Source organism: Dermacentor albipictus, unplaced genomic scaffold, assembly GCF_038994185.2.
Source record: "Dermacentor albipictus isolate Rhodes 1998 colony unplaced genomic scaffold, USDA_Dalb.pri_finalv2 scaffold_20, whole genome shotgun sequence".
Classification (NCBI taxonomy): Eukaryota; Metazoa; Arthropoda; class Arachnida; order Ixodida; family Ixodidae; genus Dermacentor; species Dermacentor albipictus.
In genome coordinates, this window is record NW_027225574.1 from 940,510 (window position 1) to 956,855 (window position 16,346).

Here is a 16,346-nt window from a genome sequence, read left to right on the forward strand (position 1 = left end):
GCTAATGTAGCTCTAAATCATAGTAGCATGCTTGGCTGGCACATAATAAGCCCACAATCAATGGAATCCTGAGATATGATTTTTCTTTTTTCCCTTCTGTATTTAAATCTGCTATTTACATTGGTTACATTCAATGTCGCATGCCAATTTGAGCCTGAGAAAAGTTTAGAAGAGCTATTGCGTTGGTGTAAAGCTCGCATACTTCAAGGTCTTGTGGGGGCAAGCGAAATTGAAGCTCAGCCTTTTTCATAAGGGGTCACAGAGCGTAATGATCATGAATCACTAGGGTGAGGCTGAGAGTGGTGTAGCAGTGAGAAGAGTGAGGTAATTCACCCACTACCGATGTGGTACAGTGAAGGCATTGTTCATTGCTTGCAGGCACTCGCAAACGTCAAAGGCAGCCGCATCGAGTTCTTCGAAGACATCAGTTCTGCCAAAAAGATCAACAAGCAGAAGCCTCTAGCCGTAAGGGTTGTTTCGTGATCCTGTTGGTGTTTTATTTGGTACACCCCCTTCCTCCCTTGCATTGCTTTTCTGCTCATTGCGGGTAAACGGTGCAAAAAGACAGGGAAAGGCATAATGCAGCATCGCTTTTTTATAATGCACCTTGTTGCACTGTTCAATAGTGCTTTATTACTAATCCAAGAAGACAACATCTAATAACAGTTTCATCTGATAGAAAAATTTCATAGTTTATCTGCAGGTTTCGTAGTGTTCCTTGAAAGTAAAACTGTTTTACCCGGCGTAGTGACTTAGCAGCTATGATGTTGCACTGCTAAACATTAAGTCGTGGGATCAAATTCATCCCATGGCAGCCACATTATGATAGAGGTGATATGCAAAAACACCCATGGTGCCATGCATTGGGTGGCCGATAAAGCTCTTTAGGTGGCCAACATTAATCAAGAGTCCCTTAGTACACTGTTCCTCGTAATAAGATTGTGGTTTTGGCAAATGAAACCCTAGAATTAAAAAAAAAAGGAAATGAGACTGATGTTTAAGTCTTCCAAAGCCCTTAAAAGGACACTAAAGGTAAAAACTAAGTCGACGTGGACTGTTTAAATACTATTCGAGACACCTCGCAACGCTTGTTTCATGCCAAGAAAAGACTTAGTTTACGAGAAAATTGCATCTGAAGGGTCCGAATACCTCTATCTCAATTCAAGTATCCCGCCACCCGACCGGGGAGTGGTGATGTTGCATGCGCCATCACCGTCCTTTGCTGCCTTCAGTGAGTAAAACGGCGCGCGACAGACGGCGGTACAAACTTTTGCATGGAACGCAAATGCACGGCCATGGAGAAACCGAGCCAAGACAGAGCAGTGGATTCGCTGCCACTGCAACTGCTTTTCGTCAAGTGGTGTGGACAGCTCAAGCTTCCCGATACATCGCATGGAAGGGGAGCTCTCTGCTACTTGCAGTTTGTGCCAGTTTTGTGAAACAGCGAAACCAGTGCAGCACTACGCTATAACGAAACTACTGAAACACGAAAGCACGGGCGGCGCAGAGTCGAGCAAAAGGATGGCTAAGTGGGCTAGTTGGTGCGTGCTTTTAGCGTTTTGTAGTTCCTGTGTGTTTTTAGTGCTCAAAGTATTTATTATAATGCAGAGTTGAGCGAAAACGAAACCTTTCGACCGCCTGTGTTGTTGTCAAAGGTAATCAAAGTTTATTAGATTTTATTTGTGTATTTGACCAGAAGAGCTGTAATTGAGGCAATTGAACCTGATTAGCATCTTTATGGTGGCTGATGCTGGTTTATGCGCAAAAGGACTTTGAGCATTTGTGAGCAATAAAAAAAGTTTGCTTATTGTTTAGACAATGTCTTGCTTTGAAGATTTCATGCAATATGTGGTGCTTTATTTCTTATAAATGTACTGTTGTGGTCCCTAAAGGCTATGAAAACCTATTAATTTTTTATGCAAGAGCTATTACAAACCCTGTATCCAATATTTGTTCACACACACACACACACACACACACACACACACACACACACGGTACATGCTGATATCGACAACATTCTAGATAGAGTTGCTTTGTTATATCCAACGAGAAGAAAGGGGGTTTAACCGAGGGGCCCGATTTTTATTAGTCATACCATAAGAGGCGAACAAACACTGACGCCGAGGACAACATAGGGGAATTGCTTGTGCTTAATAAATGAAATAAAGAAACGATAAATTAATGGAAATTAAAGTGGATGAAAAAACAACTTGCCGCAGGTGGGAACTGAACCCACAACCTTCGCATTTCGCATGCGATGCTCTACCAATTGAGCTACTGCGGTGCCGTTTTCCCATCCACTTTCTTGGGTATTCAAGTGTCATAGTAGAACCCTGGGAGTGTTAGACAGCGCCACCATTCGCAGACCTTGGCGGCGGACGTGGAACGTCCTTTTTGCCGCAGGTGTCACGAGAACATGATGTTTTTGGGTGAAGGCAACTGGTCAATAAACCCACATGTGCTACCTGAAGGCATCAATGTTGCCGGATTCGAGACCCTCGTTATGTAATCAACGTGAAGAAAGGGTTTTTTCACTGCTGCTGCGAAGGTATACCGAGGCAGTAAATAGAAATTTCTGAGGACTCGGTTGGTCAAATGGTTGAAATACATGTAGCTGCTTAGGAACTTGCCTCTAAAATCGTGCAACCCAGAGCGACTACCAAAGTGGAGCAGTGTCATTTTCCGTATAAAGTGAAAATGTAATAAGATTCTATCGCGCCCCATGCACTGTGTGCCCTAGGTACAAGTGAAAGGATGGAAGGGTGAGCCAAGAAGGATGCTCACTTGATGAGCACTGTCTTCCCACGTGAGGAAGGAGAAAGGAGCGAGCTTCCAGTAATGCGTGACTGATTGGGGCAGAGGTTAACGTGTGTCTCTTTTTCTAGCACAACTGTGGCTGTGCGTGGCCATCAGTATGGCTTGACCGCATACACAGCCTGTGTGCCCTGCTTTTGAGGTGACCTGCCGCGCGTGCAAAGAGTGAGCGAGCTGGGATGGTGTGGCCCTGTGCACTCTCTTTGCTCTTGTAAGTGATGGAGGTTGCGCAATCTCGAGTTTTGAAGATGTATCTAAGCAACAAGCAGACGAAGCATTTGTCTCCCGTCTGCTGGCACTTTTCATGATGGCATCGCCCCACTGTGAACAACACTATCAGCCGCGGGGGCAGAGTGTACATAAAAGCATGGCTGGCTTCACTTCGTACCGCCAATGTGATGATACCGTCAACACGGCATGAAACCGTATGTTTCGTTGCCGACTCTCAAGTTGAACAAAACAATTTTTTTTTCATTCAAACCTATTCTTGCCTATTTCGTCGTAATTTGGAAAATTTTGCAGCCCCTTCCGTGTAAGAGAAGTCCATCTGTGACTACTCATTTTGCATAAAATATTGAATGTCAGTATAACAAAATTTTGATATAACAAAGCAATCTTCCTTATATGATGTGTACATTTACGCAGTTTTAAGGCCAACTTGCTGATCGACTAACCCAGCAACAATATCCACACATTTATGAAACCGCACCATGTCACTAGCACAGCACCATGTTTTGTTTTGATACCTTGTGCGGCATGTGCATTGTTGCAGACGAAAACTCGCGTCGAGCCACGAGCCCCCACTTTTGAAGACGAGGAGTCAAGCACCGAGAGTGAACACTACGGTGATGCTGAAAATGACCCGGACTGGTGCCTCAGCAGTGAACTGAGCCAGGTAACCGCACGTTTCACCTTCATTACTCTGGGCCAGTTCACAGTAATCTGCCCTGTGCTCAACAAATGCAACATTCAGATGTTTGCAGCAGCTGTTGTGCAACAGAATTAAGAGGCTCTTTTACCACAACTACAGGGTTGCTAAAAAGAAGTAGGTGAGGCTAGATTGCTGGTTTATATTTACGGATGTTAGTTAGGATCACTTGCCTAGTTTACCATTCGTGACACCATGGACCAAGGAAATTCGTCGCCAAGTCCAAACATTGTTGTTCCACATTATCGCGTTCACGCATGTGCATTCCTAGCTGCACACACAAGACTTCTGTCTCACCTCCATTAGTTTCCTACTCAACTAGCATGCACAGTCCTTCCCATTACCCTTGCCCAAGGTGCCCTCACATGGAATTGCTCATAGCTTGGGCCTTACTTTGACCTGAGGATTCACACTTGAGAAAGGACTAAAAAAAATTGGAGCTGGTGATAGCCACGGGATCAGTTTCTCTCAACTAGAGTATTGGATTCCTGTGACGCACAGCACAGAGCAAACAAACCATTTGAGACAATTGGCACATGAGTCACGTCGTATACCATGTATGAGTGCACCAGCTTCCATTGGGTCGCAGATACAGGAATGAAATACGAGAATCATAGTCAACCACACCACTACTTTTTTCATCCATCGTATCGTATGGCAGCAAGTTTCTTATAAAAGAAAGAGACTTGGGAGGGGTAGGGGAACGGCTCATGACGACCAACGCTGTCCGTGCCAGGAGCCTCCAACGTTGACCCACAGATCAGATCTTTGATGACTGCCGACTCTGCTACACGTCTCCCTCAAATTCTTTGCCTCAATATATCGCGAAATGAAAATGCATATAGACAAGAACACAGAAAAAAATTGAGTGGCACCATTTTCAAAGCATGGTGGCACCACCTGCTGCTGCAACGGCTCCGAGCTGCCAAGCGAGGCGTCCGCAGGTAGACGTAGTGCTTGCGCTTTGACATTTCTTTGAAGTTCTCACGAAGGACGGGATGTTGAATTTTAGCTGATGAATTTTAGCTAATGCTGCAAATTGGAATGGCTGTGGCAAGCGCAACGTTCGCAGACAGAGCGGATCATTCGAGTATGTCCACGTTGCCTTTGCATGTGGAAACATTGCTTCTGCAACTATTCCACTGTGATTTGCACGTCTGACAATACGTCACGAACTAGTAAAAGCCTTGCAGTACGCGATATACCTTACCTCCGCGTTGTAGTGCCTGGAAAAATCTCGCGGCCTGCACCTTGAAAACAGGCGGCATGCCATAGGTTCGAGTAAGCGCAGCGCACGTGCACGGGTGCTCAGATGTGTCCATTTTTTGTCTCGGGACGGTGGGAAGATGACTTCACATTAGTTCAACCGTGTCGGATCTACTCTGCAATGTATGCATACTTTTTTTAACAAACATCGCCACCCTTGCCCTCTGGCCAGTAGTTACGATAAGCAACACAAACCAGCTTTCACACGTAAAGGTTTCGAATAGTTGCTGAAAGGTATTGGAAAATTTTGTGGCCACTGACGCTAGTGCACGGAATTCAGTATGTTACGCATGAGTTCGATTGCCATGAGCGTCAGAACTTTGTAGCGGTGCGAACACTTTCGCTGCATTTACTTGTGAATCAGGTGAGGATTTCTATAGCGAGAGCCGCTGTACGAAGCCCACCTCAGGCCTCTGTGTAATCGAGGCCCGTAGGCAGACACATACACATAGAAAGACACGCACAGATACACACATACAGGACAAAAGGACATGCACGGCTGAATATGCCACAGCGGCACAGCTCTAGACATACATCGTGTTCGTCGCAAATGATGCTCTGCAATCTGCTTCGTTTTCGCTGGTTATTTGCACATCCATATATGACGCAGTGACGCCCCGATGATGTTCTGTACTTGGATGTTGCGGGCACAGACATATTTACACATTGAACACCCCGTAACACACACACGCTACATGCATGCGAACGCGTCTTGGCAGCTCAGGGAAGATGGCGGCCGGTCGCTGGGTTCCGGAGTATGCGCTCAGCCCGTCCCGTTCGAGACTATTGTGTTCTGTGTATAGAGCTGCGCTCAAATTTTGCATTGAGGAGTATCGTAATCGTGAGTGAATTTTTTTCACCTCTGTGAATGGCCTTTGAAATGGTAAGCTGCCATGTAAGAAGTTGTTCAAAGCATTGTGTGCATGATTTAAGGGGAAGCTCTTCCCAAGAAGCTCCTATCCTGGTACATGGGAATGAATAAATCATGTTGCTAAGCATCCATTGCACCACATTTAATGTGATTTGCATTTAAAAAAAAGTTAAAATCTGCCAACTGTAAGGACTAGATATTCTTACACAATTTTTTTTCAAATATTGTTGAAAATTGCCTAATTTAATAACTGTAGCATTGTGCTTGCAAGTCTAACTCGGGAATAATGAAGCATCACTTACGTAACTTGTACTTGTCAGACATCTTAAATGGACAAAATTGGTGTATTGTACAGCACTGTGAAAACTCCACTAATTCACTAGTACTTTCGCAAAACCATCGTAAACATTAACAGTTTCACGTAAGCTGCTATATTGACGGCGAGGAGTTACGGAGTCGCCCTCTATCGGAAGCGCCTCGCTGGCGTAGTATGAGGGATCACGTGGCGCGCTCCTCATAGGTTTTGCTGTCAGCGCTCACTGAAAACACCACGCGCGAGCTCTCCCGGACATTTCTGGAAGTACTTTCGAAACGAGAGAAGTTTCTTACTGTCTAAATAATAATCTTGGGCAAACTGAAAGCACACAATCATTTACAGCCGCTATCTCTTTACCGAAAACGTACAGTGAACGCCACTGCGCGCGGTCGCCGCGATGGAGTCTCCCGAACTGGCTTCTTGCGTGAAAGGTAGGTAAACGCTGAGAGCAAACTATGTGAAATATGTTCTTATAGTATTTGTATAACTAAATGGAGCGTAATAGAACGAAGCCTCAATGCAGCGATTGCGCAGATTCGCAGTGACTGACTGCGCGTCTGCATGCTTGTCCGCGCACTGTTTCGCTTACTCCGCGCGTGCATTTTCGCACCGTGCCATGAGCTTAAGGCCGCAGAATACGAGCATTTGACAGTATACAAGCAACCATTGTTGCGTGGGCGCTATCAGAGCTGTTCAAGAATAATTTTATTGTACAGACTTCGACGCCTACGGGACTGTGATGTGCCGTCGCGACGATTCAATCTTTTTTTTCTAAATTATTTGACCTTTCAATACTATTTCTCGAGTTGCGTCGCACTGTATGTTAATGGACGTTCTCAGCGTGCAATTTCCCGCTGCTCCTTTTTTGTAATCCAGTGCATTAATTCATAACACAAACATGACCATATGCCATGCTTTCTTTAAATGTGCTTCTTACCGCTGCCTTTCCACTCCACTGAACTTGCCAGTATCTATAGTATCGACAAGTTCATAGACTATACCGTCATGACATTAGTCGGGCAGCGGACTCGGGCGAGCGTCTCAGTGCGCGTTTTCAGAACATCGCAGACAGGGCGCCGTAGCAGAAATCTTCCTCGCGTCTGTGCTTGCTGCATACCCGAGTTGTAGCCGATGACTGTTTGCCGGTTTTATGTTTTGCGAGCCAAGCTTCACACAGCTTCTTGTCCTGCGGCTACGTGCGAATAAGGCTGACACCGGCCTCCGTTACGTGCGTCCGGCCCTGCGGCACTGAGCAGTAGCCTACCATGTCGCGCGCCTTCAAAGGCAGCCCATACCTATTGTAGTGCTTTCAAGCGTTGTAAAGGAGACACTCGAAGCGGGAAAATTTCGCCACTAAATGAAAACCGCCGCGTACGAGGGAATTTAAGCTCGTTTTCAGCTCGCTTCGGCGCGCCCGAAGCAGCCGACGCGGCCGCTATGTCCACGTGATCCCTCCTAGCACGTCACGCCGACGGTGGCGCCAGCTTTTCCAGTGGTGGAGCTCGAGGCCAATATTGTCCGCTTTAGATGCTATGACAGATGCAATTCTTTCTCAACTTATCAATTTTCTGTAATTTCTATTAAAAAAATTGAGGCCCTTGTTTGAAATTTCGGTTTAGGCCCTAGGGTGAAATTTTGCTTGCTATGGTTGGTAGAATTCTGCTCTCTTATGTGCAGCAAATTTCATTCATACTGGTTCAGCAGTTGTCTAACAAGAGCATTGCAGTACTTCAGATGTAAATACGAAAGTGCGAGTTACAGTTATAACCTCCTGGCTGAATCCATCTTCCTTTACTCCGAATGTGCACCTTCTGATGAGATGAAGGCTAAAATCCAATCATCGCAACTGCATGTAAGCAGTCCATCAATTCCCACTTCTTTCTTCATGCCAACTTCATTCTCTCTATGCACCTCACCATTGGCATGCACATGTTATGCCTCTGTGCACACTGTACATAATGTAAGGACTTTGCATGTTGCATTAGGGGGAGGCCACCTACGATGAGGGCTACTATCAGCCGCACCCCAAGAGAACAAGAAAGATGAAATCTCGAGGGAGAATACCAGCTAGTCGGCGGCCAAGGGCGAGTGGTATGCCGGACCACCGGCACTGCCCCACTAAATGCGGCTGCGGTCTCCTTCAATGGTAGTCTCCGCAGATTGAACTAAACTGCACCGCCTCTTTGCATTGCGCTTTCTTATTGAAATCTGGAATGCTGTGATGGTTGAGCATGGACGAGGCCTATTGGTGTTGCCACTGCAGTTGGAAAGTGGGTGTGACATTCTGTCGCTTAACCTGAAGTCGCATGTTCAATTCCCGCTGGCAACATTTTGATTGGTACCGTGCATTGGGTGCACATTAAAGAATCCCAGGTGGTCAAAATTAATCTGGAGCCCCCCACTACTGCGTGCTTCATAGTCGTATCATGGTTTTGGCATGTAAAACTTCGGAATTTAATTCTAATTTCAACATTTCGGTGAGGACAAGATGGGAAAAAGATAAAGCTTGTGTATCATGTTTTGGGTGCAAATTAAGCGACCTAAAGTCGTGAAAATTAATTCACAGCCCTTCGCTTCAGCACCTCTCATAGCCTTTGTGTTGGTTTGTGATGTTGAATTGAATCACTCTTCTTTTATTCCCTTTAGGCCAGCCGCAAGCGGAAGTTGCAGGAGGAGGAGAAGCCTAAATCCATGAAGGTATGTTATTGCTCTTCTGTGCCTTGGAAGGTGGACTTCATTAATGGAGTTAAGGAAATCGCTTTTGGCATGCATATGTGCATATGTGTATAGGGTAACTCCTGCACAACGCTTGGCAGAAGAGGACTGGCAAAAATTTGTAAATTATGATTTCATTTTTTTATGAAATCGCTGTTCTTCTTGATTTTCCAATTTTCTTTGTGGTATGGATGTTATGCTGTTTCTTTCACCTCCTATTGTTTATGTGCAGCGACTACGGTTGACTTCAGTTAATTGGACACTGCCAGGTCCAAGGAAATTGATCCAATTATCCAGCGAGTCGAGTTAAACAACATGCAGAAAAAAACGTCAAAGAAACGTCGCTGATTCACTTGGACCAATGTGTGGACCAATGAGAAAGTAGCACAGCCATTTGCTTCCATTTGACGCCTAAATAGACTTAGTCTGGCCACAATAACTCCTCGCGGGCTGTGTCAGCTGAATGGTCGGCAGCATTAGCCCGCTTTTGCTTGCATGCCGTGTGGGGTGATGAATATGCGGCGGCACTTCGCACTGAATTTTTCGCTGCACGAAATTTGGTGCTAAAGATCCCTCCAGGAAGGTTGGCCTTTATGCAGCAAAGCACACGAACATCGCTAACACAATTCCTGGCCCAATTTTCCTGGGAAAGAAAAGAAGGCAAATACTGTAATCAGACATTGAGCTACCATTATTGCATGAAAAGTTTTCCTATAGCACGTAAAAAGTGAGTGTTTTGTATGGGAGGATGACATTCATTCAACACATTCACTGTCGCCTAAGCTCTGCCAAGAGAGGCTGCCAGTAAGGGAGTCACTATAGGGGTCACCAAAGAGGTTAGGCATACGTACTGGCCAAGTTAGAATTATTTCGAATTATTTGGCAAAAGCCAAGTTTAGGATCGAAATAAAAATTTGGGCCCATAAATATGCATAGGCGCCAGCTGGGACTTTTGGTCAGGATCGAATTAACCAAGAATTCAAGTTAACTGGAGTCGAATCAAAGGAAGCCTATTGTATATCCGGAGAGCGTGGTTTAGACAGCAGTCAGCTGTGTGTAAAAGACAGTTCTTTAGATAGTAAAACTCTTATATGAAGAACACAGATATAATACTTGGATGTAACGGAGTAAGTTTAAGATTTCCTTGGCCATGCTTTATTGCAAGGAATATTCTACTACTGTATATAAAATCAAAATTCAAGATCCAAGGCAGTAGTGGGTACATTGAAATGAATATTTGTTAGTCGACAGCTCAAAATATGTATTTTGGTGATAAGAATGTGAAGTATGTAGTAAGTGCAACTTAAGACTACACATTCCGGACGCCTGTCCAGCAGCTTGACTTGGCTGGCCCCTTAGCGGGAAAGCCCATATGCCAATCCTGAGTGATCACATGGTTGCTTATTAACAACCGTGCAAAGGGTTAGTATTGCTCACTTGCCATGCATTTACTTGACAAGCCACTGATGAGCCATCACAATTGGCCCATCAGAGACATCACACTTTTGTTTCTTTTCTGCATACACTTGATTACAATATATATATATATATATATATATATATATATATATATATATATATATATATATATATATATATATATATATATATATATATATATATATATATATATTGCTGATACTAGTGCGTAAATTTAAATCGAATATTAGATTAAAAAGATTTTTTATTGGATGTGTCCTTGTTAGAAGAAGGTTTCACTGCATACCGGCCGCGATTGCTTAGCAGCTGGGGTGTTGCACTGCTAATCACGAGGTCACCAGATCAAATCCCAGCCGTGGCAACCGCATTTCGATGGGGGTGAAATGCAAAAACGCCTGTGCCCCATGCATTGGGGGCATGTTAAAAAATCCTCGGGTGGTTAAAATTAATTGGGAGTCCCTCACTATGGCGTGCCTCATAACCAAATCATGTTTTTGGCAGGTAAGACCCCAGAATTCAATTGGACTGTATGTATTGCTCATTTAAGAACTTCAGGCAATGCAATGCAGGAGAAAATGTTTATCAGTAGCATCAGTGTCCAGAAACATGCACATGTCCATCTTGAATTGCTGCCATACCCTAACGTCAAATGCTACTTTCTTTTGTGCAGAATGGGCAGGCTGTAAGTAGTGCACTTTTCTTTCTGTTAATTATTCTACTGGTTTTGTTTCAAGCAAAATAAAATAAGCCTGCATTGTGTTTGCTTGAAGAGACTTTCACAAAATGGCATAAGCTTTTGCACTGTGAATGCCGGATTGGCCAGTGGTGGTGTTTCCATGCACACCATCAGTGTTACTAATGCAACAGACTGATACGTAAGTTACTAACGCAGTAGATTAACTCTAAGAAAAGCCATCTTAATGTTGAGCTAAACATTTTTGAAGCCTTTCTCATTTCCTATACATCTAGAACTTTGGTTAGGCTGAACAGCAGTGATGAAAAAACAAATTGACATACAAGGTTCCTCACAAAGTCTACTGCAGTATTGTAATGGGCAAGATTGCTACACTGTCTAGAAACCACAAAATTAGGTATTCATGTTTTTGATCGAACATGTTCGTTCATATCAGCTGTCCCTGCTTTGTTTGTCCTTCAAGCAACTACAATTTGTGGCTAAGAAATGGCTAGAAAATGGCTGTGTGAATTTCAAACTACTTTGTTTTCTGGGCTCTCTGTCCCGGTGTTAGCAGATGTGGTAACACATTTCCTGTTAAGCTTAGGAGCACCCACAATCAAGAACTTATCTCATAAATGGGCGCAAGTCATTTTATTGGCCACGTGAACGTGCAGATATTTTAAGATAGAAAGGTTGTGGATTTGATTTCAAGCTGTCACAACTGCATTTTGAAGAAGCAGATTCCAGAAATGGCCGTGTGTGATCTTTAGAAACACATCTGCCTCGGGTGCTCAAAATACGCATGAAGTCCTTCCCTGTGTAGATCTTTAGATGTAAGGCCACACCAAATAAAGTATACTTTGGCTTAATGAACTCTATTAATGTGATAAAGACAATCTTATGGTTTGTTCGGTTCCAGAAGTATAATTCACTTCCTGCCATTCGTTATATTGACATGTGGTTTCTTAAAAGTGGCAAAATTTATCAAAGTGAGGAGTTCATCTGAATGTTGTGGACAGCAGTACCGCATACAATGAAGCAAAATAAAGATGGCATCGCTTTGAAATGTCTCTCAAAGCTATATTTTATAACAATCAATTTTTCCATTCTGTTTATCCTTCATTAATGACTTGCATGACATTGTGATGCTATTATTGCTAAGATAAGCCAGTAAGTACAGTCAATAAGAAATTAATAGAGCTGTACAAAAATATTGTTTGCGGTTCACAGACTTAGGGCTCTAAACTGGAGGTGAAGGCTTGCTCCAAGGGCCTTAGATGGGCAACTGCAACAAAATGTTGCTTTGCTTAAATTGCTTACAAGTTAGTAATATAAACAATCTAAATAACCTTGGCACAACGGCCTTTGAATAGTATTTTAGCAGATGACACGGACAACTGGTAGTAAGTGGGCATTGCACAACTGCATGCACCCATGCTGATTCTGCTGTCCCACTGTGGACACCTGGCTGTCCAGGCAGGCACTGGTTCTCAACAATGCATGGTTTAGCATAGTGAGTTGTGGTATCAAAACCATTAAGTTTTGCAAGCTTTATGTGGTGTGTCCACCCATATGTCAAATTAGCACGAAGGCTGCTTCGCGTCTATACCAAAAATCTGTATTCTATAATTTGGCACAGGCTCCGCCTGCAAAACTGCACGCAACTTTCCCTTTGTACTGGAAAACCTAGTTGCCAGGAGAGAGCAATGTTGAAGGAAGTTTGTCGCCAGTGTGACATTACAGAAATGAATCAATGTAATTGTTTGGAAGAGCAGAAATGGGTAATGCCCGCCATATGCATTCCAACCAAGTCAGCTTACTGCTATCCTTTAAAAGTGCACAATCATTGCATTTTACCAATGGAAAGATGAAGTTGAGTACCGTGCAATGACTGATGGAACGAAAAATGTTAGGCGCAACATTGATAAACAAGAAAACAGTGCAGATTAGAGAGCAACAAAGTTAGCCAATATTCTGGTTGACAATATAGAGGAAAGAAATGGAGCTGGGTAGGCCATGTAATGCGTAGCGTAGATAACCACCAGTCTGTTGAGTAACACAATGGGTGCCAGAAGAAAGGGAGCTGCAGTCAAGGACGGCAGGGAATTAGTTCATGCGATGAAATTTGGAAATGCTCAGGCACAAGAGGGGCTCACTGGCAGCGGATGTGGGTAATTGAAGATCTTCGAGAGAGGCCTGTATCCTGCAATACAAATAGTCAAATGATGATAGTGAATTGGTTGGCACATCTATGCTTATACTGTTTGAGTGTGACAGTAATGTACTTGCTACTGCATTTTTAGGTTGTTTCGGGCTATATATACACGATTAGAAATGCTTGTTCTGGATGTCCTGAATGTTGTTGCGGTTGGCTTTCAAGTGCTTGTCTTGCTATCGCTTACTGAAGCGCTCTACATCGGCGGCTGCCTGCAAGTGCCGAGGACTGTGCCGCTCGGGACGCTGTGGATGTTCCAGGAAGCAGAGGAGCTGCTCCTCCCTCTGCTCCTGCAAGGGGGAGTGTCCCGTGGCGCAGCACTCCGTAAGTAGTAATATACAGTTTGTTGCAAGAGCCACAGTGGTAGCAGCAGTTGCCTTAAAGGCCCCCACGCCCCCCACTGGGCCCCCGCACCGGGCCCCATTGGAAATTTTGGTTATGTATTTTACCACAAGAATTTTTCAGTTTGCTTCGTTATTAGTGGAAACGGGAGAAATTTAAATGTTGCGTTGCCACGCTGCCAGATGGCAAGCTTCCCCGCATTCTCCCATACCGAAGATGTAAGACCACATCACGTTTACGTCACGAGCCCCACCTCTTTTTGTTTTTTCCTTCCTCTTTTGCTGCGTGGCTCACTCGCAATGGTGGTGTGGCATGTTCTGCATTGGATGATTTACCAAGTTCACGTGCCGTAATAAGTGATGTTGTGGACAGTGCATCTTGTGCGGAGGCATTCGCGTGTGTGACTGACTCGCTGGCTGGAAGCAGGGCTCCCTTGAAAGGAAGGGTGGACAGGCTTCTGCTTGAAATTTCAGCTGGAAACACTTATTCACCAGCTTTATTGGTCATTGCTACGAGGTGCGTGGGTGCTTTATTGGTGATTGCTATGAGTGCGTGGGTACATTGCACTGCCTCCAGGATCAGCCAGTGCTGCAAACCACATTTAAAACTTTGCGAGGACGCACATTTTGAACTGGTATCAGAATGGCCACAACAAGTAACCACCTCAGAGTAAAGGAACATTAAAAAGAAAAATTACTCGAGCTGCATTAGCAAATTACTGCTTCTACAATACCGAAAAATTGGTCGATCTTACATGAGAAGAGCCTTTGTAAGCTCGTAAGCGAGAAAAAAACACCAAAACGAAATGTGGGTGGTGACACCAGCTCGCAGTGATGTCACCTGCTTGGGCCTAGTTAAGTTATTGGTGAAACGTAGACTGCATTGCATTCTAAAAAAAAAGCCATAAACTGACCTTGCCAAAATTCAGGATCTTTTACTGGGCCAAAACAGCACAAAATATGAATTCAGTACTTTGAAATCTGACTCCACACAGACGGTGTTAAAGACACGTTGGTATTGGCTCAAAATTCAAGAAATTCAATTTTGACATTCACGTTCTTCTAATAATCAACCTGTTCCCGCGAAAATTCACCAGCTTAAACTAGTTCAGCGTTTCTCTTTAGTGGCTCTTCAAGCTGTCTCTGGGATCAGCACCGTCCACTCAGCCAGACAGCCATCCATGCACTGTGCGGGAAAGAGCCAAAGAAATCTCCGCTTTACTACTTGACAAGGACTGCTCAAGTGCTTGCAGGAGCCCGTATCCATCCCCATGAGGCTTCATTGGCAGCCACATGGTATAATGCTAAGCAATGCTATGAGAAAGCAACTGCAACCCGCCGTGGTTGCTCAGTGGCTATGGTGTTAGGCTGCTGAGCACGAGGTCGCGGGATCAAATCCCGGCCACGGCGGCCGCATTTCGATGGGGGCGAAATGCGAAAACACCCGTGTACTTAGATTTAGGTGCACGTTAAAGAACCCCAGGTGGTCGAAATTTCCGGAGTCCTCCACTACGGCGTGCCTCATAATCAGAAAGTGGTTTTGGCACGTAAAACCCCATAATTTAGAAAGCAACTGCAAAACACCCTGTGACACTGTACACTTCAGAATGGCAGAACTCCTCTGTTATCTTGTCTATTAAAATACATATTGTAGGGGAATGTTCACAAAACTGGCCGAAGTGGTCTGGCTCTTAAGTGTTCCTGAGTGGTACCCGCTGTTGTAGCTTAGCTAGCGGCTAGGGCATTGTGCTATTAAGTTTAGTGGTTCATCGCAGCCGCGGTGGCCGAATTTCGATGGGGGGCAAAAATGCTCCTGTACTTAGGTATACTAAAGAACCCCAGGTGGTCAAAACTAATCCCGAATCCCACCCACTATGGCGTGCCTCATAATCAGATCGTGGTTTTGGCATGAATACCCCCAAAATTTACATTCTTTTTTTCCTGAGTGGCTTATGGCCCCTTTATAAAGGTGTTGCAGGGGCTTATCCAAAGGTGCTCATTTAAAAAATAATACAAACAAGTTGTTTGTAGTTATTGAAAGTAGCTTAGCCTTCTCACTATATTTCTTTATTTTTGTCCTGCATTCTTCTTTCAGGAGTCCGATTTGGCCATTCCAGAGGACACGTTGACCGAAAGCTTGCCAGAAAAGCAGCTCTCTCTTAGAAGCAAACAGTGACGTGACACATTGTGTACATATTATGTATTTATATGCATCTGTACGAACGTTTCACGAATTGGATGACGTAAATTTGTGTTGGTGCTCTACATCTTTCTTTTACCGCCTCTTTGAAGGAACACAGCTAGCGCTCTCTCGTAATGAACTCGCTACTTTTAATTTTGACCATTTCAGTGTCTCCACTTATCTTGAGTCTGTTTTAATTTCATTATTATTGTCACTTTCTATTTCATTCATCACATCGCTCTTTGTCTGACAACTCAACTCTATGCTGTGTTTTGTGACAAACATTCAACAGCCACCAAGACAGCATGGCAGTGGCATCCAGAAGGTAACTTTAATGTAGAACTGAGATGCACTACAGTGGTTGAAGCCTGCGCAGGAACTGTTGGCATCTTATGTCCCTTCCATAATTCATTCAGCTGCATGGATTAGGTTGGATGACCTGCAGTTAGTTCCCCGTTTTTCAAAGGAAGGCAGGAGCTGGGACAAGTAAACCATCTAACATTCGTCTTGTGTGCCGTGCATGCATGTGCGTGTGTGTGTGGAGAGTGACCAATGTTGGCTTACGTGGAGGTACTTCGA

At 44.3% G+C, this 16,346-nt stretch overlaps 1 protein-coding gene across 1 annotated transcript in view; it reads left to right on the forward strand.

Annotated features, from left to right (window-relative positions):
- The window catches only part of LOC139052243 (chromosome-associated kinesin KIF4-like), a 37,513-nt gene extending 21,549 nt beyond the window's left edge, over positions 1–15,964 (forward strand). The window contains exons 8-12 of the mRNA XM_070529339.1: positions 379–465; positions 3,590–3,712; positions 8,845–8,895; positions 13,437–13,568; positions 15,681–15,964. Coding sequence (XP_070385440.1) covers positions 379–465; positions 3,590–3,712; positions 8,845–8,895; positions 13,437–13,568; positions 15,681–15,761 — 474 coding nt within the window. The 3' untranslated portion in view covers positions 15,762–15,964. The remainder of the gene's footprint in view (positions 1–378; positions 466–3,589; positions 3,713–8,844; positions 8,896–13,436; positions 13,569–15,680) is intronic.
- The last annotated feature ends 382 nt before the right edge of the window (positions 15,965–16,346 follow it).